At 57.0% G+C, this 24382-nt stretch overlaps 6 protein-coding genes across 6 annotated transcripts in view; 5 read left to right on the forward strand and 1 right to left on the reverse strand.

Moving 5' to 3' along the window:
• VOLCADRAFT_116520 (uncharacterized protein) overlaps positions 1 to 402 on the forward strand; it is a gene marked incomplete at both ends in the record, with an annotated part of 1574 nt that extends 1172 nt beyond the window's left edge. Inside the window, one exon of the mRNA XM_002947595.1 lies at positions 268 to 402. Within this exon, the coding sequence (XP_002947641.1) occupies positions 268 to 402 (135 nt within the window). The remainder of the gene's footprint in view (positions 1 to 267) is intronic.
• A 1685-nt stretch (positions 403 to 2087) lies between these two features.
• VOLCADRAFT_116522 (uncharacterized protein) lies at positions 2088 to 4212 on the reverse strand (the record flags this gene model as incomplete). Its single annotated transcript, XM_002947721.1, has 5 exons — positions 2088 to 2461; positions 2847 to 2983; positions 3257 to 3338; positions 3920 to 4007; positions 4207 to 4212. The coding sequence occupies 5 exons, from the start codon at positions 4210 to 4212 to the stop codon at positions 2088 to 2090; spliced, it is 687 nt and encodes a 228-aa protein (XP_002947767.1).
• Positions 4213 to 4727: 515 nt separating this feature from the next.
• On the forward strand, positions 4728 to 10664 carry VOLCADRAFT_87981 (uncharacterized protein; the record flags this gene model as incomplete). The annotated part of the gene is made up of 10 exons (XM_002947596.1): positions 4728 to 4846; positions 5294 to 5603; positions 6235 to 6339; positions 6974 to 7199; positions 7558 to 7649; positions 8706 to 8841; positions 9017 to 9105; positions 9297 to 9374; positions 9914 to 9985; positions 10566 to 10664. 10 exons carry the CDS (start codon positions 4728 to 4730, stop codon positions 10662 to 10664), a joined length of 1326 nt encoding a protein of 441 aa, XP_002947642.1.
• Positions 10665 to 11515: 851 nt separating this feature from the next.
• On the forward strand, positions 11516 to 13972 carry VOLCADRAFT_103554 (uncharacterized protein; the record flags this gene model as incomplete). Its single annotated transcript, XM_002947597.1, has 6 exons — positions 11516 to 11533; positions 11777 to 12118; positions 12419 to 12595; positions 12847 to 13128; positions 13605 to 13757; positions 13920 to 13972. 6 exons carry the CDS (start codon positions 11516 to 11518, stop codon positions 13944 to 13946), a joined length of 999 nt encoding a protein of 332 aa, XP_002947643.1. The 3' UTR covers positions 13947 to 13972.
• A 1283-nt stretch (positions 13973 to 15255) lies between these two features.
• On the forward strand, positions 15256 to 16566 carry VOLCADRAFT_109632 (uncharacterized protein). Its single transcript, XM_002947598.1, has one exon. It carries the CDS (start codon positions 15335 to 15337, stop codon positions 15941 to 15943), a length of 609 nt encoding a protein of 202 aa, XP_002947644.1. The 5' UTR covers positions 15256 to 15334; the 3' UTR covers positions 15944 to 16566.
• An 825-nt stretch (positions 16567 to 17391) lies between these two features.
• On the forward strand, positions 17392 to 24214 carry VOLCADRAFT_120505 (uncharacterized protein; the record flags this gene model as incomplete). The annotated part of the gene is made up of 12 exons (XM_002947599.1): positions 17392 to 17785; positions 18177 to 18271; positions 18905 to 18955; positions 19118 to 19267; positions 19539 to 19686; positions 20134 to 20189; positions 20757 to 20927; positions 21524 to 21634; positions 21999 to 22093; positions 22626 to 22746; positions 23113 to 23190; positions 23504 to 24214. Exons 1-12 carry the CDS (start codon positions 17482 to 17484, stop codon positions 24212 to 24214), a joined length of 2091 nt encoding a protein of 696 aa, XP_002947645.1. The 5' UTR covers positions 17392 to 17481.
• Between the last annotated feature and the right edge of the window lie 168 nt (positions 24215 to 24382).

Below are 24382 nucleotides of genomic sequence, written 5' to 3' on the forward strand. Positions count from 1 at the left end.
CTGCTCCTGGTACCGAAGCTGCAGTTCTTGTCAAAGTGGGTTGCCTTCAGGGAGGAACCTGAAGTGCTCGGTGTATACTGTCTTTTGGCCCAACTTTAGGCCCCCCTCCCAGCACTTGAAGCAGCCCCAAGGTGACGGTGAGGCCTTGATGCCCAGATGCCTTTGAAGGCCACGGTAGTCTGAAACAACTCCCACTAATGTCACATGGCAACGAAACATGTCACCATCCCGTGATGTGTCGGGAACCTCCACTCCAACCTCCTCAAGGAAGGCTACTTCATCCTTTATGAGCACCAAGACATGATTTGGATCCATAGGGATACCCTTCTTGGCACCAGGGGGCTTCATGTTGCCTCCCACAATGCCAAGCACGGATGTGTATCCAAGCTTGTGACGTTTTGACACAGGGGTGTTCACTGCCACCAGCAACCAGGGTGTACTGGAGCGCTCTGATTCATCAACAGGCACCTGTATTTCATGTAGACCCATTTCAGCAGTGGACAGCATTGGTTGCAGCATGATACGTGTATTTAAAAATGGGAATTTTTGACAAAAAGTTCCGCATTCACATGGCCATCCTTAGGATGATTTTCATAGCAGTTATAGCATCATTTTCGCGCTCCCTGACTTCTCATACTCTGGCTTGCTTGTGCCCACCATCCTGCCCCCCCATCCAAGGCACTTACAATGAAGGGGTCTGTTATGAGCACAACGATGACAATAAAGTGGGCCCCATTACGGTGACCATGGGCACATTACATGGCGCCCGCCTGTTACAGGGGCCCCCTGTAACGAATCCTGGTAACAGGTCAGGGGCCTGTAATGGAGGGCCCCATCAAGTGGGGCCCCATTATGGGGACCATGGATCCGTTACAGGGTTGCTTACCCCGTTACAGGGGCCCCATAACAGCCCGGTAACAGGGAACAGGGCCTATTGGGCTGTCTAGGGGGGAAAATGCTCCCATTGGGCCGTCCAAAGCAGGGACCACCGCGCTGTCGCGATACTTTTCCTTCCCATCGTGGGTAACAGCCAATTATAAATGGCTGTACCGTAGCTACCACACCACATCAAAACAGTCGAAACCCAAAAGCTACGCGTAATATCAAAACGACAGAACAAACAGCAAGCATCTGAAAAGCAAGTTGATGGTAAGAATCCCTGACTGCGGTCGGAGGTCCTTTCGCTAATCATGTCTTTGCCGCCGCACATGCCCGACGCCAGGACAACCTACTCCGTTGCAATAGGGTCAGGCATGTTTGGACCGGCGCGCGGGTCCTATCAACCAATCCAGGAACGAGTGAATGCACCTTGCTGCTCGGCCAGGTGCGTGTAGGATTTGAAGCCCAGCCGCTATGCAGCCGCCACTTATTGGACACCACCTTACATCCTATGCAGATAGCCAACATCACCAGTAGCCCTCAGGCACTGCGACACCATCACCACCACTACCACCACGTCCACAAGCTCGGCCTACACGCTATGCAAGAGACGCACCGCTTCCGGTCGTCTTAAGCCACCGGAACAGCCCAACAATTCTTGTAAGCCATTAGTTAAGCTGCATCACCACCATTACCACCATCATCACCATCACCGCCATTACCGGTACCATCACCACAAAGATCGCTAGCACCTGCGTTATCCAGACACCAGCACCACAATGCCATGGCTACCTGATCGTTCTGAGCACCTGGCGCCTCCAGAACAACGTATGGACTTGCACACCTAGCCCAGCCGGGCCCTATGCCCAGGTCACCAGCGCCCATCCGTACGGTGTGCATTTCAGAGACCCACCCCAAGGAGCGCACAGCTCCCGGTCCTTACCCCACGGCATCCCAACCATCCAAACCTCCACTGTTACAAGCGCACAACGGCAGATATCAAAAAGCCCGCACAGGCCCCAAGTCCGGCCCTTCCGACATAACACCCCTCCGGCTGCGCCTTCTCCATGCCCAATCATCATCTTCTTTTTCCTCCCCTGGAAGCAGAGAACTAAATATCAAAAACAAAACGAAATAGCACAGAACCGGTCGAGCGCAGTCGCGCTAGCACGATGACATGGCGCTTACATACGCAATCTTCTTCCTTTTTACTTGCCGCCCTTCGCCGCCGCAGCAGCAGCGGCGGCCTTCTTGCAGCAGCTCTTGACTGGTGCCGCTGGCGCTGCCGCCGGCGCCGGCTCGGGGGCCGGCTTCCTTCGGATGAAGGACTCGTGTGCCCAATACAGAGTCCCACATACGCCCAGGTACAGCAATGCCCAGGGGGCGAGGGTCGAGAAACCAAGCGGCTCGTCCGCCGGGCTGCCGCCACCGCCGCCGCCGCCGGCCCCTGAGTCGCCGCCAGAGCCACCGCCGCTGCCGCCGTCGCCGCTGGTCGGACCGCTGCCGCCGCCGGGGCCTAGGCCGCTAGGGAACATGCGGGCGGCGCCGCCAGCAGGGCGAGAGAAGCGCGAGGGGGCGTCCACTGGGAGACGCGCGCCCCGCATCATCACATCATCACATCGCAGACGATTCAAATTTTCAGGACGGGACGGGACCGGGCAAGGCACATGTCGGACCTTGGGGGGAGAAAGTCGTTAAGGCCTTAATGATCCAGACGGCCCCAGTGCGTTGGCGGCAAACGGCACTAGGCGTAGCGATCCGACAAGGTCAAGGATTAGGGGCGGTGGGGCGATGGAAATTAAGAGAGGAAGGTTGCAGAGGCTGTGTGTGTGTGTGGGGGATGGCTGCAGAGACGCGGGCGCTTACGGAACCACATGCGAACCCAATACATTACTCCTAGGAAACGAGCGAGGAGGGAGGATGCAGATGACGGATGATAAGCTCAGCCCGGCTAGCCATCAACTCACTCGACGATGTGGGCCCACTGGCGATGACGACCGATGACGACTGCGGCAGGTTGAAGCGAGTGCAGCCTCCGCCAGGCCGCCCGAACGACAGAAGGCCTACGGCACCTGCCGTGCCGGGAGTCTGCGTGGGCACGCCACTGCGGCGGCACATGCAAACACAGAGCACAGCACCACAAATCAGCTCAACGATCAAACAAAAGGAATAAGAACGGCTGGTTTCGGAGCCCTAGGGCGGACAGCCCACGTGCTGACGTGTTCATTCCTCGGAGAAGCACCACCAACTAAACGCTAAAACACGTTGACCCACCGACCCACCTACATGCCAAGCCACTGACCCACCGACCCACGTACATGCCAAGCCACTGACCCACCGACCCACGTACATCGCACCAACCCAATCCAGATCTCACCGGAAGGCGCCCCCAGAAGGCCTCAGCGCAACCGTAGGCACATCACCCTCCGCATCAGAGGGAATTTCATCAATCGAATTGTCTGCATTTCGAGCGGGGGCAGTTTTTGGTCGCGAGGGTTCGTTTGGAAAAAGGAAAGACGGTCGAAAACATTAACACCTCGCCAGATTATAACTGTAATTCCCGAACCCACAAACGCTGGGCGTGCTACCGAGAAGCTATTTGGCATGCCATATGCTGCGAAAGGTACGGCGGACCTAGGTCCCGCGGGGAGTGGAGGAGGGAAGACACGAGGACAGTGCAAACACGTGGGACGATATCTACGGCCAAAAATAAATGAGAATGTAGTGTCCCACAGTTCAGTAGTTGTTTCTAATGTCGAGGCGTTTTGCAGGAGCAGTTAAGGTTTATGGATAGGCCGTGGATAGGCCGTGCAAGCTTTTTTTAAGCTGTCGTACGGGCTGTCCCTTAAGGAGAACTCCGGAGGTCGGCGTGCGACTCTCCTCGCACAAAGCCCTTCCTGGACTTACATGAAAATCTAGCCGCGCCGCCGCCTGGGCGACTTGGGACTTGTGATGCGAGACCTGCAGCATCCAGTCCCAACATCATAGTTGACGAACGAGCCTTGCAAACCACGTCTCACTGCAGAACAGGTTGCCTTACCAGCACCATTTGCAGACGAGCATGTCACAGTTGACCGCCGACCAGCAGTGGCAGGCCGTGTCGTCCGAAAGCCAGGCACCGAGTGAAGCTGCGCGTGATAGCGACACGACATGAGAGATGGGATGGTGTCAGACAAACCGTATCCTTGCAACTGTGCATGTCTTGTGGCCGCGAGGCGGCCTGTTGCACCGCATCAGGACGAGCCTCTCCGACACTCGGAGCCACACCGTCTTGGGCTATTCCTATACATCGACAATATGCTATAGTTATCACTTTAATAGACTGACCTGCATAATTTCGGCTGCCTCAAAAGCGGTACTTAGCTGCCGAACTTGTTAACAGCGACAGGGGGTATTCTAACCAAGTACAGTAACCCGTGAGAGTAAAAGGTAATGTGTTAACCTTTGTAGCTTGTAGCCTTAAACACTCGTTTCGTGCGCCGATGGGAAGGTAGATCGACTGCTGTACTGTCGGCCTGCAAGGAGTGGGAAGCTTGCACTCCTTCGCTTTTGCAAACTTGTGCTGTGTATGTCAAACGTCCACAGTACGTTATTTTGGTCTAGACTCGCATGGCGAAAGACCTCCTTTCTGTTCGTAACTTAATTGTTCACCCGTTGACATTATAGAACTTAACTCTAGCAAGGAAGGGTTTCGAACGTGGTTGATACAGTCTTTTTTGTGATTCCTCTGGCACGGACGTGGGCAGCCTAACGCGATGAGCTTATATGGGGACCTTCCACAAGCCAAGAACAGCTCAAATGACGCAGCTGGTGCCGCCTCGGGGTGGTCGGTCTTGGACTCAAAGCTCATGCCTCCGCCGTCCCTGAAAAAGCCCGCTGTGCCGGCATACAAGCCGCCACCATCAGTCCTCCGCGCCGCGGCTGCAACGGGAGCTGGGAGCGGTCCTGGGCGGGGCGGCCCGGCAAGGTAGGGGCGGCAGAGGCCAACGCGCGTCCGGGAGACGCGCCTCCAACTGTCTTCATCAGCTATCCACGTAACAGTCTTTCGCTTCTAGCCCCACCCCTAGCCCCACCCCTGCGACTCCACGGGTCCGCTTTCCTACCGCCAGTCTTGCTTCTCTCCCCCCTGACCAAATGCCCCCTTGCTTGCTTGCTAACGCCAATCACATATCCATTGGCAAACACGCGGAAATACCTCTTCCTGCTGCCGCCCGGCAGCGCGCGCATGTGGCTGATGCCTCTTGGTGGCTGCCTCCGGCTTGGTATCCCTGGGGGGTTGGTCCCCAGCACGTGTGTTTCGCTTCGTTTGCGGTAGCCCCGCCGACTGTCACCGCTAACTGTCACCGCTAACTGTCACCGCTAACTGCTTTTCCCTCCTCCTCCCTGTCACCGCTCCTCCTCCTCCCTGTCACAGAGGGATACCCATCACCGGCCGCAGCGGCGGCCGGGGACCGCCCACCATCATCGCCGATGGTCCGCCAGCACCCCCCGCCGCCGACGGAGCCGCCACTCCAGGAAGTCGCGGTACGACACCATCCGGTACGGCGGCAGCATCGGCCGCCGCCGTGGCAGCGGCGAGCGTCAGCTCCGGAACCACTGCTCCTGTGGCTACGCCGGTGGCGCCGTCGGGGCCGTCCGCCGCTAGCAGCAGCATCTTCACTCGTAGTGACGGGAGGACCATTGAGGACGAGTACGACCCGATGCGACCCAATGATTACGAGGAGGTATGACAGCCACGCATGCTACTGCCACCGCCGCTGCTGCTGTTGCGTGCGCTGTGGCAGCACAGCACCGCGCACTCGGGCCGAACCCCTCCTGTAGCGGTGAACACCTCCAGATGCATCCCCAGATGCATGGATCCAACCTGTAGTGACGTGTTTTTCCTGTGGGCCGGGGGGAAGGGAGGGAGGGGAGGGAAAGAGGAACCACGAACGAGTGAAGCTGCTGGGAGGGGAGGAGGGGTGGGAGGAGAGGGAAGAGGTAGGGGAGGGGAGGGAGGAGAGGGAAATGTGCATCTCTACCCTCATGTACCTCATCCTTACTGCTGACCACAAGTGAATAACGCGCCGCGCGGCCAGCTTGTCACTTAGGTGGTGGCCTTAACAGCACCCGTGTCAGAGCTTCAGGGGTTATCTCAGCGCGGGACGCTCCTTTTCTAAATTTATCAAAGCGCACTTGGACGTCTGCATCCGGTCCTTTGAATTAGAGGATTGATGTTGCTTTCCCCAATCCGGGAGGTTCCCGTGGTTCAATTGGGTCGACGATTGGGGGTCGGCTTTTCCCTTCATGCGTCCATCTCTTTCTCTCTCTCTCTCTCTCTCATGTATCTGTCGCGGCGGCGGGCTCGGGGAGCAGGTGATGGCGGCGCGGGAGCGGGCGCGCAAGGCTGCGGAGGCGGAGGCCGAGCGGCTCGCCAAGCTGAAGGAAATGGAAGCGGAGGCCGAGCGGCTGCGCAAGCAGGTACGTTGTGGGGGGGTGGAAATAAGGGAGGAGGGAGGCATGTGTTGAGACCTACTACACCATGCAGCGAGGGAACATTTTGTTTAGCGACACACTGACAAGGTTGATGTCGATGGTGCCGATGATGCACGTCGAGGCTGAAGACGCAAGACGAATTATTGCGGAGGCGGAAAGGGGCGGTGACTCACGTCACTGAGTCCTTCTTGCACATTAAGCGAGAGAATGGCATGCGCGCTGCGGGCTATGTCGCGGCCTATGTGGCCGGTCGTCAACACCCCCGGTGCGTCAAGGGGTACGAGAAAACTGACAGCAGTGGACAAGCTTTGTCCAGCAATGGTTGGATCCAGATCCATGGGCGGGACATGGGTCAATATTGTGTATATGGCGGATACGGAGAGGGGATTGCGGGATTGGTGGGAGGGTAGAGCTCACGGGATTGGATGGCAATTCGTACTGTACGTTTTAGCGATGGTGATGATGATTTATAGACATATGGATGCGTATAGGAAGAAATAAAGCCTCCTGGTGATGATGTTTATGCATGATTGGTTATTAATGATTAGGGTTTAGCCATCCTTGGGGTATCTTTCTTGTTCAAACGTCCTCGTGGGGGCATGCGGGGCACGGACCGCAGGAGGAGGAACGCGCACGCAGCGCGGCGGCGGCGGGCAGCAGCGCCGGTGGCGGCGGCAGCGGCAGCGGCGTGATGTCAATGGAGGAGTACGAGCGACGGCGCGCGGCAATGGGCATGACGGGCGATGACGCGTTCGCGCGGCGGGGGCGAATGCCGACAGCTCCTGGCGGGCCCGGTGCTGGCGGCGGCGGCGGCGGCGGCAGCAGCGGCCCTGGCGGAGATGAAGGTGAAAAAGGCGCCCGCGGCCCGCTGTGGAACTTCAACCTTGGGTTTCTATGAGTGTGTGTGTATGTTTTGTTTTCATAACGCGAGTTGTGATTTCACGGCGCCCACCCCTTTTCTCCCCTGAGTGCGCCGTATAGGTCCACGAAGTCGTTGGTCGTTGAGATTTCTTGAGCTTGTCGTGATTCCCCCTCCCTCTGTTGTTCTCCTCCCCGCCTGAAAACCCTGTCTGCCGCTTCCAAGCGCTCCGCATTTCGAATCTCCACCCGTCCCTGAACCCTGCCTTGCACCCACCCATCCTCCTCTTCTCCTCCTCCTCCTCCTTCTCTTCCCCTGCCTCGTCTTCCTTCGCTCGGTAGCAGGTGCGGGATCCAACAAGGGCATGACGCTGGCTCAGAAGCTGCTGGAAAAGATGGGCTGGCGCGAGGGAGAGGGCCTGGGCAAGAATCGGCAGGTAGGCCGGTCAGCCTCCTGCAGTCTTTTTAAAAGTGGTTACTGGTGACCAAGTGGTTACTGAGGAAGATAATTCCCTTCCAGAAGGTGGTGTCACTAGGAAATGTTTCGAGTCACCTGCCAGTGTTATATATAACCAGGTGGTCGCCAAGTAATTGGGGGCCACATACCCCCCGGTAGTGGCCAATCAAATCGTTCTGTACACATATCCCTGTCAATAAACAACCAAAATATAAGCGTCGCCTTGGCTGTTCAAAGCCGTGTGAATGAGCGCTGTGAAGTTGGATCTTCGTATGCATGGTTCTAGTTGGCACCTGTCCAGCATACTCGCTGGGGAAATGTTTTCGTAAGGTGTTTACCTAGAAAGGGAAACCCCCGCAGTAACCACTTGGTCATTAAAAATTTACCACGATGGAACAGTTTTTTAAACACTGGTCTCCAGGTCCTATAGGTCTATGTGAATAATCTGATTAAGTAATAATAATAATATTTTTATATTATATTATATTATATTATATTATATTATATTATATTATATTATATTATATTATATTATATTATACTACTATAATGATGATGATGATGATGATGATTTGTGAACATGTGCGGTGAGCTAGCTGTTCATGGGTCTTTCTGTGTTCTAGCATCCGCTCTATTCCTTACCATGCCACTGCCGCGGCCATGATCTGCTGCTTTTGTCGCGCATGTTTCCCATGTGGAATCGCCGCCATGGTTGGGCAGCTGATTAGGATCCCAAATCCTGGGGCCTAGGAGGAGGAGGAGGGGGGGGAAGGAGAAGGGTGGCGTGCATTCCTTTTCGCTGCGGAGGGGTAGCTCCGTGCCTGAGGAGGGATCATTATCACGGCACTGTCAATAAAACGCACGGCGAAAGTAGAATATGTGTGTGTATGACGTGAAAGGGGGGGAGGGGACGGTGTATGTATGTCTCGACCGACCAACCGAAGCCAGGTCAACCTCACCTATGCCTGTGCCCCGCCACAACATCACACACACATACACACACACGCACACCCCTCACACCTCCGGGGCGCCGTAGGGTATTTCCAATCCGCTGGTGGCTCAGAAGACCAACCAGCGCGCCGCCGTCATTGTGGAAGCACCGCCCGCGCCCAACAAGCCCGCCACAGGGGTCTTCGCATCATCAGAAGGGCCCGATGCCAAGCGACTTAAAGGTACGTACGGGAGTTGTAAAAATACAGTTGAAAATTACGTTGTGGTGCCGCCATTCTTCAAGTCGAGGAAGTTTAAGTCAATTAAAAATCAGTGGAGGAGTTGGGCCGCCATGTAGCCCTTTGACCAATGGTGTTGCGGTTGGGGGTCCCGGTGCCTGTGTGCCTTTCCGTACAGGTGCCGTACTGACGGGCGTCCCGTCACGCGTCATCTGCATGCGCAATATGGTGGGCCCAGGGCAAGTGGATGAGGAGCTTGAGGAGGAGGTGGGTTGGGCTACTTTGGGCAGTAAGGATTGGGGGTTCTTAGCTCGGCGTGTATGCCTGGAAGCGTGTGCGATTATGTGTATGCTGCTCGGATGTCTGTGAGTATGCTTCGGGTATGAAGGTAATGCTTGATGACGGAATGGGAATGCCCCGTCCGTCACCTCCGTACATATGCCGTACACATCACACAGGTAGGTCAGGAGCTGACCAAGTACGGCAAGGTCTTGGACGTGTTGATCTTTGAGGTTACGACTCCCGGCTACGTCGAGGTGAGCTTTCCGGGGGAGCGGTGATGGGGGGGGAGGGTGGGGAAATGAGGTGGGTTTCGGAAGCACGGGCGGCAGAGCTCCCCCCCCGGGTACCCATGGCGCACTGGTATTGCCAGCAGCAGCAACCAAGTAGGAGGCTGAACGAATCTGCTGCCTTGGGTATGTAGACTGGATTGGTGTGCTGTAATTTCTCTCCTGAAATGAGCGATGCGTCCTTTTTTGCTTTAAAAACTTTAAGAACTTTAAAAACTTTACACATTCTAAGGATATCCAGAGGAGCAGACCCCACATGGAGCACACGCGCCTCCCTCATACCATACCAAGGCCGGTGAACGAGTTTTATCTCTTGCCACACGCACAACGCACAATGCGGCCCAGCATGGGCTTGGCTGTCCCAAGGGGAAAGCCGTGTTTCCCCCACCCCACACATTATTGCAGCAGCAGCAGCAGCAGCATGGTCTTATTTCATTTTCACCCGTTCTCGATCCACCTGATGTTCCTTGCACTTGGCGGGTGCGGTATGTTGCCCCCGCCCGCAGGAGGAGGCTGTTCGCATCTTTGTGCAGTTCGAGCGGCAGGAGAGCGCCACCAAGGCCGCCGTGGACCTTCAGGTGCGTCTGTATGTACGGCCACACCACCCACACAGCGTAGTGCGCGTGGTGCAGTGTTGTCCCAAACTGACTTGTACTCAGCCGCTGTGACCAATCTCATGCGCCATGTATCCAAATGTTGTAATATTCAGTGAGTTTATGCGGATAGCACTACTACCTGCCGGTCTATGAAAGTGATCCGGTTGGTTAGATGGTCGACTGCTGCAACATACAACATTTAGGAGGCCTCAGGTCGCACACAGCCCGGGGTGGGGGGCCGGAGGGGGGGGGGGTAAAATGATTTTCTATCGCCGGCCGCCGCCGATTCAAATCTTCGGAGCCCGCGACAATCACTCCGAGATTGCTTCCTTCAGTTTTTCCAACGGTATTTGTTTTTTCGGCTTTGTATTTCCTGCCAAAAACGAGGAAAGTTCGTATTTGATGCTGTTGCAACCGCGCTACCATTCACCCAGTGCTCAGTATTAACCTAACTCCCTCTCTCTCTCTCTCTCTCTCTCTCTCTCTTTCTCTCGATCTCTCGATACCTTGATCTCTCGTGGCCTCCCTGTTTTCAAACCCTGCCCATCATCTTCACGCTCAGGGCCGCTTCTTTGCCGGTCGCTCCGTGCGGGTGTCGTTCTTCCCGGAGGAGCGCTTTATGGCCACGGACCTTGCGCCCAAGCAGGGCGAGTTTGACTAGCTGACAGCGGCCGTCAACTGTTGGCCTCGTTGCCTGTTTTGGCTCTGCGGCTCTTTCTGTGTTGATCTGTATGACGCTGTGTAACATTGACGTGTGCCTGGAAAGGACAAACGAACCATAACGTTACAGGAACACTGTTAAGGGAAAGTGGCCTCCGTGGGACGCTGTAGGAGTTGTAAATGGTGCTCAGTATGTGCGTGGTGTTGAGTGGGCATCTGGAGCGGCTGCTAAGGTCTCGAGTTATGCTCGTGCTTAACGCTATGTGACAAGGTTCTCAAGGGCCGTCAGCGCTGCTTCTTGGCATATTTACGATAGGGGGTGGGCAGGCAGGCTCCTTTGCGCGCCAGGGATCATGCCGTTTTTTTGTGATTCCGTGATTTGGTTTGCACGCCTTGCCGCACGAGGCCGCAACAGGTAAGCTGACAAGGAATCACGTCTTACACGCTTAGGCTTGTCGCGTGCTCTTAGCAGGCAAAACTTCTGAATCTGAAGCTGGTCCCTTTTATGAACTAAACACAGATGAGCATAGAGACCTGTGAGCTGGTTTGGTCCTACCAATTTATTTCAGGAAAGGGTCCATGGGTCGTTTCTCTCATGTAATTTTATCTCAGACTTGTAACATCGTGAGGTGTCACTGAAAAGGCCTGTCAAATAATGTTTTCGCAGGGATCGCACGCTACGCGCTCCTTCCTTAATGCAGCTGTCGGACACTCTATTATGTGCAAATTATGTGCCTTGCAAACACCTTGCCTTAGCAATATATTGTAAATCATTTATAAGTTTGCTGTGTTATGACTATTTAGTTGAGCTTCAGGCGCCACCGACGAACTCAAGAAGTCCCTCACATAGCCATGGCCCATGTGGCCATGGTGAGCGGGGGATCTTGGCCTTTGCTTAGTGTGCACGTTGCTGAAGGCGGGGTTGGCGTCTCGCCGCCACAATCGATGCGACCAATTGCACTTCATCCGTCTTCTCGACTGGGTGCACTTCCAATCGGACGTCATAATTGCACATTATTAGACGCAACATGTGGCTATCGGATGACACCTTTTGGCTGTCACCGCTTTACGGCGCATCGCGACCTGCGCCGAGTCTCCGCCAACTCGGCTCAGACACGGCACTTCAACACTGCCTTTGACCCATCCAAATCCAATATTCCCGCGGAGTACAACTTTGTGCAGCCGATGCTGCTACAGAAACCTGAGCCCACTGTCACCAACGCGGAAAATGTCGTCGTTGCCGACGTCGGGCCCTACGCGGAATTCGACCCCACCTTCAGCCATCCTAAGGAATCTTACTGGCGTGGGCCGGCTCCTGAGGGAAGCTTTACGGTCGGCAACACCTACGCGCAGCGCACGCGCTTGACACCCCTGCGCGTGCCGGAGCTTGGGGCTACCGGACCCCGCAACCCGCTGGCCCGCGTCCTCTCTCCATTCTCCAAGGAGGAATACTACGTAGGTTTAGTTTCAGGGCGTGGGGAATCTAATTCATGTAGCAAGTCTGGACGCCCCGTGTGCTAAAACGAGTGAGGAGGGTGTCGTATTGTTTCGGAGAGACTTGTGCATGCCTTTTTGCTCCAACCCCAGCTTCCTCCAGCTTAATCGTTATCCCTGTCCCCCTTCCCCATAATCCCGTCCTCCGCCATCTCTTCATCACAACCCCAGCCAGCAACCCTCTTACCTACTCCCGCCCTCCCTCCCGCCCTCCCTCCCTCCCTCCATAACCTGCATTCGGCCTCCAATCCATCTTCTTAGGCGGTGGAGATGGACCTGGACTACGGTCGCGAGTGGCCTCGCATCGTGTGGGAGAACGGCGGCCCCGTGCTACGACCTGGCTTTCTGCAGCCCTTCATTGATCCAGACTACCCGCCATACTGGCTGCACCGGGGCATAGCTCGGTTTGAGATTTCGGCAAGCGACCGAGTCATGCAGGTGCGCGCTGATGGGCCCAGGAAGGGAGGGAGGGAGGGCGGAAGGGGTGGAAAGGACCCCCCTTATTCTCCAACCCGATTCCCTGCACCCAGGCGTTTTGATACCGTCGTGCCCTGCCTTTTCAGGCAGCCACTAAAATAAAACTCGCCACGACGTTTTACTGCGCCATTCCCACCGCTTCCCATTTGTGCTGCTACTGCTACTGCTGCTGCTGTTGATGATGATTTCGCTGTTGCCGTCCGTACCCCCAGGCGTTTGTCGGTGCGCTGTACGTGGCTGTCTTGGCCGCCGCCTCAGCTGCGCTGTACACCTTCAAGCCCGCTCTCTTTGCCGCGGTTGTGGTCAGCTGGGCCCGCAACACGCTGTCTCTGGCCAAGTGGGCAGTGCTTCTAGGCCTAGCAGCTGCCGACCGCATGTACCTCTACTGGGTGTTCCTGGCGGCCAAGCTGGTGGATGGGGTGCTGGCGCGGCACCTGCCGCCGGTGCGCAAGTTCTGCTGGGCGAACTTTTTGCTGTGGGTGCTTTACCTGGCAGTGAGCCCCTCGGACTGGACGCTGCTGCCGGGGGTGCTGGCTTAAGGGGGCTGGGAGGACTGGCGGGCCTGTCTGATTAGGAGGGTGGCGGGGCTGGAAAGGGGGATCGGAGGGGAAGGTATTCATGGGGCAGCCCCCGGACAGAGTGAGGACCGGGATACCGCAGTCCGTTGCTGTGAGAGGTGGTTATGAGGTGGTTGTGAGGTGGTTGTGTTCAATGGAGGAGAAGGAAAGGAAGGAAAGGGCGGCTCCTGGAAGGGGGAAGAAGGCATGGAAGAGGGCTTACTGTTGTGCCATGCAGGGGCAGGGGAAGAGACCCGTGGGAAGGGGACGGGGTGTGGTTACTCAGCGGTAGCACGTAGGGAAACCACGCCAGGGTACTCGTAGAGCAGACGGTGAGAAGCAGAGGATGGAGCGAAGCTATGCAGCTGTGATTTTCTCGCACCTGCCTCTTTACGCGTCTCCATGTTGCACAGCTGTGCGCCTATTTCCCCGTGCATCCACGGGAAGCGTTCATCGTCAGCCGAGCGACCCAGCGACCGATGGACGTCGATAGTGCGATGTGGTGCTCTCGGCCTTCGGCGGCCACCTTGGTCAGCGCTACGCTTACATGCACGATACTGCATGCAGTAAGCAAGGCTCTTTGAGCTTATGAGTCTCGACCCCTGCTATACAGTCAGCGGCCTTTACTTCCCAGGGTGGAGGTCCTGGGGTGATTGCGTGGGGGGTTGAGACTACGCGCAGGGGGGTGCACGACCGTCCATGGTATTACCCCCCTCCGGCTTTTACAGACGGACCCCGCATTGTGCGGAATTTAGGAAACCCTTGTAAATACTAAGTCATCAGTGCGGTACAGCCGACGGGCCGGATGTGGAGAGTTCAATTGACGCAGGCACGAAGCCGCTGTGAAGATGATCTGGTGGACGCGGGGAGATGAAATGCGGCATCCTTTCCTCTGAGTTACGGGGCGAGCCTTAGCCCGTGGCGGCTTGCGGCTTGCCTGCCTTGCGTAGCCACAAAGCGACGGGTATGCTGCGTAAGGCAAGCAAAAGAGGGCACCATTCCGGGCGATTCGGTGAATCAAACATTGGCTTAGGTTAGGCACTACTGGTAAGGCACGGACCATTGCCCCCGGGAGATCCCGAGATCGAGACCTGTCAGGGTTGAAAGTCCTTCCGTTGGTGGGAGGTAAAGACTCCCTAGCTGATGGACGGTAGTGACCTGGGATAAAGTTAACCTGCGGGTCGACCAGGAATGGAGTTGAGCCGATGTCGACCCGGATTCCGTTGGATGCTGGTGGTGGGTGCGGAACCTGAGCGATCCACTGAGAAGTTGACTAGGGTGACTAGATGAGGGTGCGCCGAAATACCGGGGAAGGCAGGGTTTCGCCAGGTAGCGGCCACGGGTGAAGATATGGGCCCCTGTCCCACTCATCATTCAAATCATAGGTGGGGTCACGGGTAATGATGAATTGGGTCAAGACTGAGTGGAGCTTCAAAGTTTTCATGGGGACTTAGCAGTGGGTCGTTATTTCACATTAACATTCCGTGCGGGGAAAACATCGCTCCATAGATCCTTGCATATACGGCGGTGCGTGTGTGCTTTTTTGCCCCCTTCCAGGTTTTTGCCTCGTGCGGGGAGTCGCATCAGTGAAGAGGCGCTGTGCCGTAGCCCGTTGTGCCTTTGTGGAGGGTTGTAAGGATAGTGTTCGCAAACGGGGTGGGTCGGCCTAAGCGAAGCGATGCCCATTACAACTTCTGCATATAAAATACCGGGCATCGTTTACGCGGGAGCAAGAACAGCGGTCGCCATTGAGCACAAACACACCGGCGGGGTCGATTGCATTATTTGAAACACAGGGTCGACTGCATTATGTGAACACACAGTGTCGATTGCATTATTTGAAAGCCATCGACTGGTTGGAGAGATAGCAGGGTAAACGAGTGCTGAAAAGTCGACTCAGAAACTGTTCGCAGTCATGGCTAAAATGAAGACAGGTTATTAAGAAATACACGGACGTATACACGGCGTTTGATCATCATGAGATGGAGCCGTTTAGCACGACAGCATTGTGCACGGCTTTCCGGCACCAAACTCATGCAGGTTGTTCACATTATAATTTTATAGCTGATTGTTGTTGAACTGCGGGCCCCACAACATTTCCAACTAGGGGCGTTGCGACGTGCACCTTTTGATTGCCGACACAATGCTCCGCAACGCAGCTAGGCGGCTTCTGGCCGTGGGCCAGCGCAGCATCAGCACGTCAGCAAAGAGCCTGGAGGAGGCTGTGATCCCGGCCGGCCCGAAGGAGTTCGCTGAGGCCTGGAACAAAAAGGCGCCTTCCACGCTCGCAGTGCCTGAGTTGCCGAGCAACTTCACGAACGTCAGCACGGAACCGCAGACCCAGGGAGATCTGTTCCCTGTCAACTTCTACACTCCGCATAGCGTCCTTTCTGATGGTGCCAAGAAGGACGGTGTGACGCTGCCGGGCATTGATGGCTACTTCGGCATTAAGGCCAACCACGTTCCAATTATTGCTCAGCTGCGGCCTGGGATTGTAGAGCTGTCTAGCGGCCCTGATACGGAGAAGTTTTTTATCAGCGGCGGGTTCGCCTTCGTCCACCCGAACGGTGTTGCCGACATCTGTGCGCTGGAGGCCGGTACGCTAGACCAATTCGACCCAGCCCAGGTCAAATCAGCTCTGGCTGCCGCCACGTCTGCTCAGGGCCAAGGCGACGAGTATGACCAGGCTGCCAACAGGGCAGCTCTGGAGCTGTACGGAGCGCTTGACTCTGCGCTGGACAATAAGGCGTAAAGCAGCTACGGCCCAGTTTCGCTTGCCGGATGGCTGGACAGCGCATAGCCAGGGGTTGCGGCGTTTTGCTCATGGAGCAGGGCGGCCGACTCGCTTTGGTTACACCAAACCCCCGGTCGCCCGCCAAAGGGGGGTGGGCAAGAGGCTGCGTAATGGTGCAGCATCATCGGCACTAATCGGTCGGTCACAGGGCTATGCAGCTCGTGGTATGGGGCCATTACGCTGCGTGGTAGTTGATCTTGAGATTTCATCCCATCATGGCCCAAGGATGTGTACGCAAGTAGCTTGCATCATATTCTGAGGAGCAAGTTATGGACCATTTATGGGGCATAGCCTTTTCGTGCGCGGCTTAGCTTGTCTCTGCTTAGCTTGTCTCTAGGCAAGCCTGCTGTCCATGAGGGGCGGCGCTGCGAAGGCTTTCATGAGAAGTAGCGTGCTACGATGATCGGGACACCGGGCTTGCGCTCAGCTGCGATGTGATGTGATGTGTGCCGTGTGTTTTTTGAAAGCATGGCTAAAAGGGGTTACAGGCCCGTTTGCCCCGTCTGCATTTGGGAGGTTAGAGAAAAGCGCGTTGGCATACCCCACCATGCTATGCCAGGATGTAAAGTTGATAGCGATTGCCTCCCTTCTGTTCCGTCCTACCCAACCGACGGATTGCTGCATCTGAGTTTCACCTCACCGCTCGTACTCCCGACTAAGGAGCTGTGGCGCTATCTCCGTCGCGGCATCGCTGCAACCGCGCTAACGAAAAGATTGAAGCTGTGGAACGGTACGCAGACAGCACGACATAGCGATCATAAAGGACCGCACAAAACCACCTGCTGGATCTAAGCTGGGCGATGGGGTTGCACATTTAGGAGAGAGGATAGAGGCTGCCCGGGGGACATGCACGCGTCTTGAGAATTTGTGGCAATATATGCTTCGGTCAGCAAATGTAGTCAGCAAACGTAAGGCGTCAGGAGGCCTCGGCAGTTCCGAGTTGTGCCTTGGACGGCGAGGGTTGGAAGTTAAGGATGTAGCACAGCTACAAGAACCTGAACCCCCATGGCAGGTACCGAATAAATAGGTCAACATAGCTTGCACATAGCTTGCACCATGTCACGCTGTTCACATTCGAAAGGTAGATGTGCCGAGGGCACGTTAGCCAAGCACTAGGCAGCATGCACGCGTGCATGCTACAAGCTCATGTTGGTTTGAAGAAGTTACATCATGCACTTCATCTCCAGGCAAGATGGTTGCCTCTTCCTTTGTCTCGCACTGTGGGCCGAAAACTATATGAAAAAGTACGGGATGGCGGTTTGCACGACGCAGTCTAACGAAGAGACCGTGGAGCGTACGTTCCGACTCTAAGCTCGAGTAGACTTGACGTTAGAAATTCTTAGCTTCCATAAAGGTGTACAAGGGATGGACTTGCTGTAGTATCTAAACTATATATGGGATGCACAATTAGCAATTATCATGGCCCGCACGCGCCGGTGGCACTTGCAGACCGCGACGTAACTTCTGAATATTTACCTTCCGAAACAAACGTGGTCATGACTCAGTCAAAGGACGAATTAACACAGTCGGACGCGATAGAAGTCTTGGGCGTTGAACTGCAGCGCTTAAGTGTGGGGGCTGACGAATCCCAGGCTGCGGCTGCGTTAGATGACGACTTTCAAGGCGACGATGAATGCTCTAGCTCATCGGAAAGCTCAGCTGGTCTCCCCAGCGAGCTGCATCTGTCCGATGGCACCCGGGCTGGGCCGCAGGAGACGCTGCCGCCAAGTGCGCCTACCGAAAATGACGCAAGCGTTGGGCTTCTCTATGACCAATCCATGGAGCAGCATTTTGGACCGGGTGGGTGCATAAGCTGAACGCTGCGCCGTACGCCCTTCCCGGGTTCCCAACAGGTCAATTTCGCGCTGAACATTCGGGAATGCAACCTCACCTGCTCCCATACCTATCTACCTACCTGACTGACCCTTTTTTCAAGACGTGCTGAAATGGGTTATGGCTCCTGCTGCTCGCCGAACCACGTGCCTGCCCACCGCTTGGGCTGCTAACACGCAAGAGGCGTACAGATAGACATGCATGTCCCCACGATCTTCTCTGCCATCGTATTTCCGTTTTATCTCGCCAACTGTCCCTGTCGGCATCTCCCGTCTGGATGGTATTGTGTACGCTGTGGCCGCCACTCACCCGTACTGCCGCACCTTGCCTCAACCTTGCCATCTTTCCCCACGCGCAGATCATTACGAGCGACCCTCCCGCATCATTCAGATGTATGCCACTCTCCAAGAGCAGGGACTGTTGGGGCGCTGCTGGCGGCTGGTGCCGCGCCAAGTGGGTACTGGGTACAGCTGGGAATTGAAAATATTTTAAAGTGAAAGGTGTTGGTCAAGATTGTATGCAAGGAAACTTCGACTGTTTGTTCGATTCTTTGACGAAAGTTTGCGCAAGACCCAAATGGCTGGTTGAGCCGGTGGGCTGCAGCCCGGGGCAGCACTCGCATGTCGAACGGAACGATCCGTGTGACACAGGCTCAGTCCCCACCTCAACTTCTTCGTTCTCTCGACACTTTCCATCTCCGTTCTATTTTGTCTTTCTTTGTTTTCTCCTTTTCCTTCTTCTTCTTCTTCTTCTTCTTCATCTTCATCTTCTTCTTCTTTCGCTTGATCTATTTCTTCGACCATGTCTTGCAGCCCCCGCATCCTCATGCCCGTTGCCTCCGAGGCGCGGCCTGCCCAAGACCGCTGATTATGCCTCTCAAGCCTAGATTATACTGCCCACCCATCCACGCATTCACCCACCCACACAACACACGCATCCGCGCGCCCACGCACATTGCCCCGATTGACCCACATCCCACTTTTTGTTGTTCTTCTTCAACCCATTCCACGTACGTACCTGCATTTCTGATCAAGTCCGCCCAGTCCCTTCCCTCGTCCCACCTGACCCTCTTCCACCCCATAACAGGCGACCGACGAGGAGCTGCTGCTGGGGCACAGCGAGGACCACATCCGCAAGGTGAGCAGGCGCCGACCAGGAGGCGGTAACTTACCGCAAAAGGAATCACACATGCCAACATATGAGTAGCATCAGTGAGTGAGGCATACACCTGTGAGATGAATGAAGCCCTGTCGCTGCGCCTCGCCGCACCACGCCACGCCACGCCGCGCCTCATGCAAGGTGGATTCCATGTTTTCGGAGCTTTACCCTTCACGGCCCGACACGCTGGCGGATGCGGAGTATTGCTACGCCGACGGGCGCATGGGTGACGTGTATGTCTGCGGGGGAACGGCACGAGCGGCACGGTTCGCGGCGGGTTGCTGTGTGCAGGTACGTGCGGTGTACGACATACGGCGGTCAGGGTATGGCGACAATGCGCCGGACTAGGAACGCATATATTGGATAAGGTAGGGAGGTAGGCTGCTTTAAGATCAGACCAGAAGGCTCCAGGGGGGGACCCCAACCTGGCGTGATTCTGACATTGAGAATTTTAGCCTCCCACGTCGCATGCGTGTGTATCTGTGTGTATGTGTGTGTGACTGTGCGACTGCCGGTACCGGTGCGGCTGCTTCCCCTCCTCCCCCCGCCCTCACCTGCACAGGCCGTGCAGTCGGTGCTGTCCGGGGAGGTGGCCCGCGCCCTGGCGGTGGTGCGTCCGCCGGGTCACCACGCCGAGTGCGAGCGGGCCATGGGCTTTTGTTTCTTCAACAATGTGGCGGTGGCGGCGCTGGCGGCGTTGCAGACCCCCGGTGCGGTTGGGGAGCTGGTTACTGAAAGGACATCGACGGAGTGGAAGGGGGGAGTGGTGGTGTGAGGGGCGGCGGGGAAGGGCGGTTTAGGCCGGGTCGGGGTTTATGCCAGCCGGCCTTAACACATAATCAGGCAGGCGGGGATTGGAGTGAAAAGGAGCTGAAACACTAAAGAGGTGTGGGAGATGGATCGGGTGGGGGTGCTTCGGAACGGGCCCCGTTGTGATAAGGAGTTATGGTTCGCGCTGTCGTGCCCCGCATGCACTCGGGTGCCTTTTGGTTCCACCCGTCGTCCACCAAGTCGACTTTCTGGGAGGCAGTTCGGTGCAGCATATTGCCGTTGGCATTCCCGTATCCTGCCCCCAACCCCGCCGCGGCCGCTGTGACGCGACGCTGCTGTTTGGGGGTGATGGCGTTCTTGTCATCGCCGTCGTTTCCGCCGTACAGGTACACGGCGTGTAGCTGTGCTTGACTGGGACGTGCACCACGGCAACGGAATCCAGGTGGGTGACGAGGGCGGGTTCGTGGTTTCGGAGCTAGGTTGTGCCTCCCTCCAAGAAGGGCCCTGTAAGGGAAACCCAGGACGCGAGGACCCGAACTAAATGAAGTAAAGTTTTTGAAATCTTCAAAACTACCGATGGTGTCCGGAGGCCACGGGGGCGATGTTTCTACCGCCCTGCTGCTGTAAGCGGTGTTTCAATGTCCTCGTTCGATGTTCGACTCAGAGAGAAGCGTTGGATTCAGCTCAGCTCTGGAACCCTTAGACCCAACTCCCCGGAGCCCAACGCGGGGTGTGTGTGGGGGGGGGTATGATGCGTGTTTTTTAGTGACGATCCCACACGACCCCCATGGCCCATATAAATCCCATGGTCGAATTGGAAATGGAAGACCCTTTTACTGATTTACTATAGTGAGCCCGAAGGAAGCAATGCTTCTCCCTCCAACGTAGCAGTGCGCATTAGCATAAGCATGCGTAAGTAGCACCCGCAGATTGGTGGCCTCAATGTGTCCCTTCCCACGTCCAACGGATACCCAACCCCCATCAACCGACAACTCCCAACCGACAACAGAACATGCTACTCCAGCGCCCGGATGCGCTGTACATCTCCATCCACCGCGACCCAAAGCGCTTCTACCCCTACACGTCTGGTTTCCTCGGGGAGGCGGGGGAGGGATCCGGTACCGGCTTCAACGTGAACGTGCCGTGGCTCAAGAAGGGCATGGGGGACGGGGACTACCGGGTGAGCGGAGGGCGGCGGCAGAGAGGAGGGGCGTGTGGAGGAGGAGTGAAGGGGTTGGCGGGGCTGGTGGGCAGGGAAGAGGGGCGCGTGGAGGAGGCGTGAAGGGGTTGGCGGGGCTGGTGGGCAGAGAGGAGGGGCGCGTGGAGGAGGAGTGAAGGGGTTGGCGGGGCTGGTGGGCAGAGAGGAGGGGCGCGTGGAGGAGGAGTGAAGGGGTTGGCGGTTGCAAAGGAGGGGGGAGGGAAGGCTTGGGAGGGGGGTCGCAGGCTTGGGCAGTAGGGCTATAAGCGGGGATAGAGGGCTCGTCGGGAGAGGGGTTATAAAACGCCATATTGGACGCCGTATGGGATGGGATGAGACGCCGTCCGCCGCCATCCCATCTCCTCTTACTCGTTATCCTGTTGCGCATATTACGCATAAAACTATCGCCACGCTCTACCTTGGCCTGGCGCTTGTCCTTCTCCTCTTCCTCTTCCTCTTCCTTGTCTGGGCCGGGCCACTGCCAACTGAGCATTTTTGGACGTCGTGTTCATCTCTCTCTCTGTCTCACACACACACACATACACACACACACGCTCCGAAACCCGGGTCAATTCCAGGCTGCTTTTTCTCTTATCGTGGAGCCCCTCCTGGAGTCGTACCAGCCCGACCTGGTGATTGTGGCTGCGGGCTTTGACGCCGCGGACGGGGACCCTCTAGGGGCGTGCAAGGTGGGGCGGACGGACCGGGAGGGGGAGGGAGGGAGGGGGAGGTTGCTTCCCTATCTCCCTCTGCTTGCCTACCTGCTTGCCTACCTGGCTGTCTGCTCGCCTGCCTGTCTGCATGCCTGTATGCTTGTCTGCCGATCTGAACCCATCCCACTGGGCTCTTTGGATTTAGGCAGTGTATGTGTGCGTGTATGTATGTGTGTATGTTACACCTGGAGTTGCGTTACTCTCCAAAGCTGTAACCTGGGGCCCATACCTGGAGCCCTGTAGGGGGCTAGGGCTGTCTGAAATATATGGATATCATCAAAATGTCTTTTGTACATTTATGTGGTATTGCGCTTCCCCCCGCCCGGGGCCTCGGAGGCAGGTCTCCCCGGAGGGCTACGGCTGGATGACGGAGCGGCTGCTGCGGTTCGCTGGCGGCAAGCTGGTGCTGGCTCTGGAGGGGGGATACAACAACAGGTTGGTCCGTCGGCATCCGTCTGCTTTTTTGTTTTCTAGTATGGATGGATGGATGGATGGATGGATGGATGGACGGATGGATATTCATATGGATGTTCATATGGATGTTTATATGGATATATGGGTGTATGGATGGATGGATGCAGTAATGTGTGGCCATGCGTCCTCCCCTTCTGCCCCGTCCACGCATATAGAGTGGAACTCGCCAACACCACCCCCTTTCTCCCGCATTTTCCCTTGTCGCGAATTCCAACCCCCCCTTCTTCACTATTATTACTGCCATTTTCCCTTACCTCCCCTACCCTCCCCTTCTCTCCCCTTCTCTCCCCATCTCTCCCCTTCTCTCCCCTTCTCTCCCCTTCTCTCCCCTTCTCTCCCCTCCTCTCCCCTCCTCTCCCCTCCTCTCCCCTCCTCTCCCCTCCTCTCCCCTTCTCTCCCCTCCTCTCCCCTCCTCTCCCCTTCTCTCCCCTCCTCTCCCCTCCTCTCCCCTTCTCTCCCCCACTGCCCCTCTTCCTCCACATCCCAACCCCAGGGTGACCTCCTGGTGCGCCGCCGCCTGTGTGCGGACCCTGCTGGAGGGGAGGGCCGCGCCGCCGCTGCCGCCAGACAAGGACCGTCTGTGGCCAGCCGAGTCGCACAACAGCCTCAAACTGGTGGGGTAGGGAGGAGTGGGGGGCGACCTGGGGGGACTAAAGGTTCATCATCAGGTACTGCCGAGCTGGCGTGGCTGACTGGCTAGGTCGTTGCTGCGGTCCAGGGTGGCCGAAAGGCTCCTTTGGGGGCTGGGTGGCGTATCAGCACATGGTGGGTTCTCGCCGCCGTGCGTTGATGTTGACGCTGACACACGGTGTGTCGTACATCCTCCATGTCGTATGGGTTACGGTTCGCGCGATTTAGGGTTGTGAACAAGTGCATGTGAACACTTGTGGAGGCTATGGAGCATATGTACTTCACACACGCTCGGGCGCCGCTGGTTACGTCATGTAGGGTTTACGTTACTCGATATGCCGTTTACACAGGTTTACGAATTTCAGCGGCAGCATTGGCCCGTGCTGCGGGCAAGGAGCTGGACGGAGGCGTGGGATGCGCACCTGAAGGTACGACACAAGCATTAGTACGGGATGAACCGTGTAACGAAGATGGCGAGCGGCTGTGTCTGCCTGCCATGCAGCTTTTTCCACCCTTTCACAGCCTGAGGAGGGAAAGCACCGCTCCAGTTTGCGGTTCCTGCTCTTAGCCTCTCAGTCACGACGGGGGGCCAACACACAAGCCCTGCGCGTGTGTGTTGTTTTATGCCGGCGCCTTTGTCGTGTCGCTCGTGCCGCCGGCGTCTTTGTGCTGTTTCCTTTCGTGAGCAGCCCGTGGCCCCGTCCGTCCTTCATGCTCGTTTCATGGCCACGACCCCTGTAGGACGTGAGCCGCCTGTTGGGAGGCAATCTGCGATCCAAGCGATCCTCAGCGGCAGGCAGCAACAGCGCCATAACCACCACCACCACCACCACCACCACCATAAGTAACAACAGCAGCGGCAAAGGCAGCACCTGCGGAGGCGCTGCCTTGTTATCGCCGACGGGCGCCGGCGGCGGCGATGGCGCCGCTGCGGCGCCTGCTGCCGTAGAGGCGCCCACGGCGCGGAGGTCAGGCGGCCACGGTGACAGTGCATGTGGCGGGAACCTGGTCGGCCCGCCACCGGCATCGCAATCACTGCAGGAAGCATTTAAGGCGCGCAAGGCAGCTAGGGATGCGGCGGCAGCCGAGCGCGCGGCGGCCGTGGCGGCGGCGGCAGCGGCGGCGGCGGCGCTGCCGCCGCAGCCGCCGTCGTCGTCAGTGCGAGTTGATGCACTCATGGCGTTGAGTGCGAATGCGAGGGCGCCCGCGCAAACGTTTGTTGCTCTTATGGAGGATGCTATTGCCGCTGCTCCTGATGGGTACGTGGCTGGCGAGTGCACCACCACCACCACCACCACTACCTGCGGTGTCAGCACGGCTGACGCCATCAGCGACGGCACCGCGTGCAGCTTTGCGTCAAGCATACTGACCCACGGGACAGGTTTCGCCGCCGCCGCACTCAACCCGGAAGGTGACGATACCGGTGGCGCCGGCGCCACCGGGGGGCTATAGCGGACACGGCAGCTAGCATAGCGGTTGCGTGCCATCTGCCGCCGGCATCGCCAGGCCAGGAGGTTTTGCCGGCAGCGCGTGTTGCAGCGGCCAAGGGGAGATGCTGTTCTTCATTACGTGTACGGCACAGACACCGAACGTCGGCAGTCGGCAGCTTCGAAGAAGGTG

The sequence above is a fragment of the Volvox carteri genome (genome assembly GCF_000143455.1).
Source record: "Volvox carteri f. nagariensis unplaced genomic scaffold VOLCAscaffold_7, whole genome shotgun sequence".
Classification (NCBI taxonomy): Eukaryota; Viridiplantae; Chlorophyta; class Chlorophyceae; order Chlamydomonadales; family Volvocaceae; genus Volvox; species Volvox carteri.

Excerpts from the sequence above, each read along its gene's own strand:
- VOLCADRAFT_109632 (XM_002947598.1), top strand. The coding sequence starts at position 15,335 with ATGCTCCGCAACGCAGCTAGGCGGCTTCTGGCCGTGGGCCAGCGCAGC.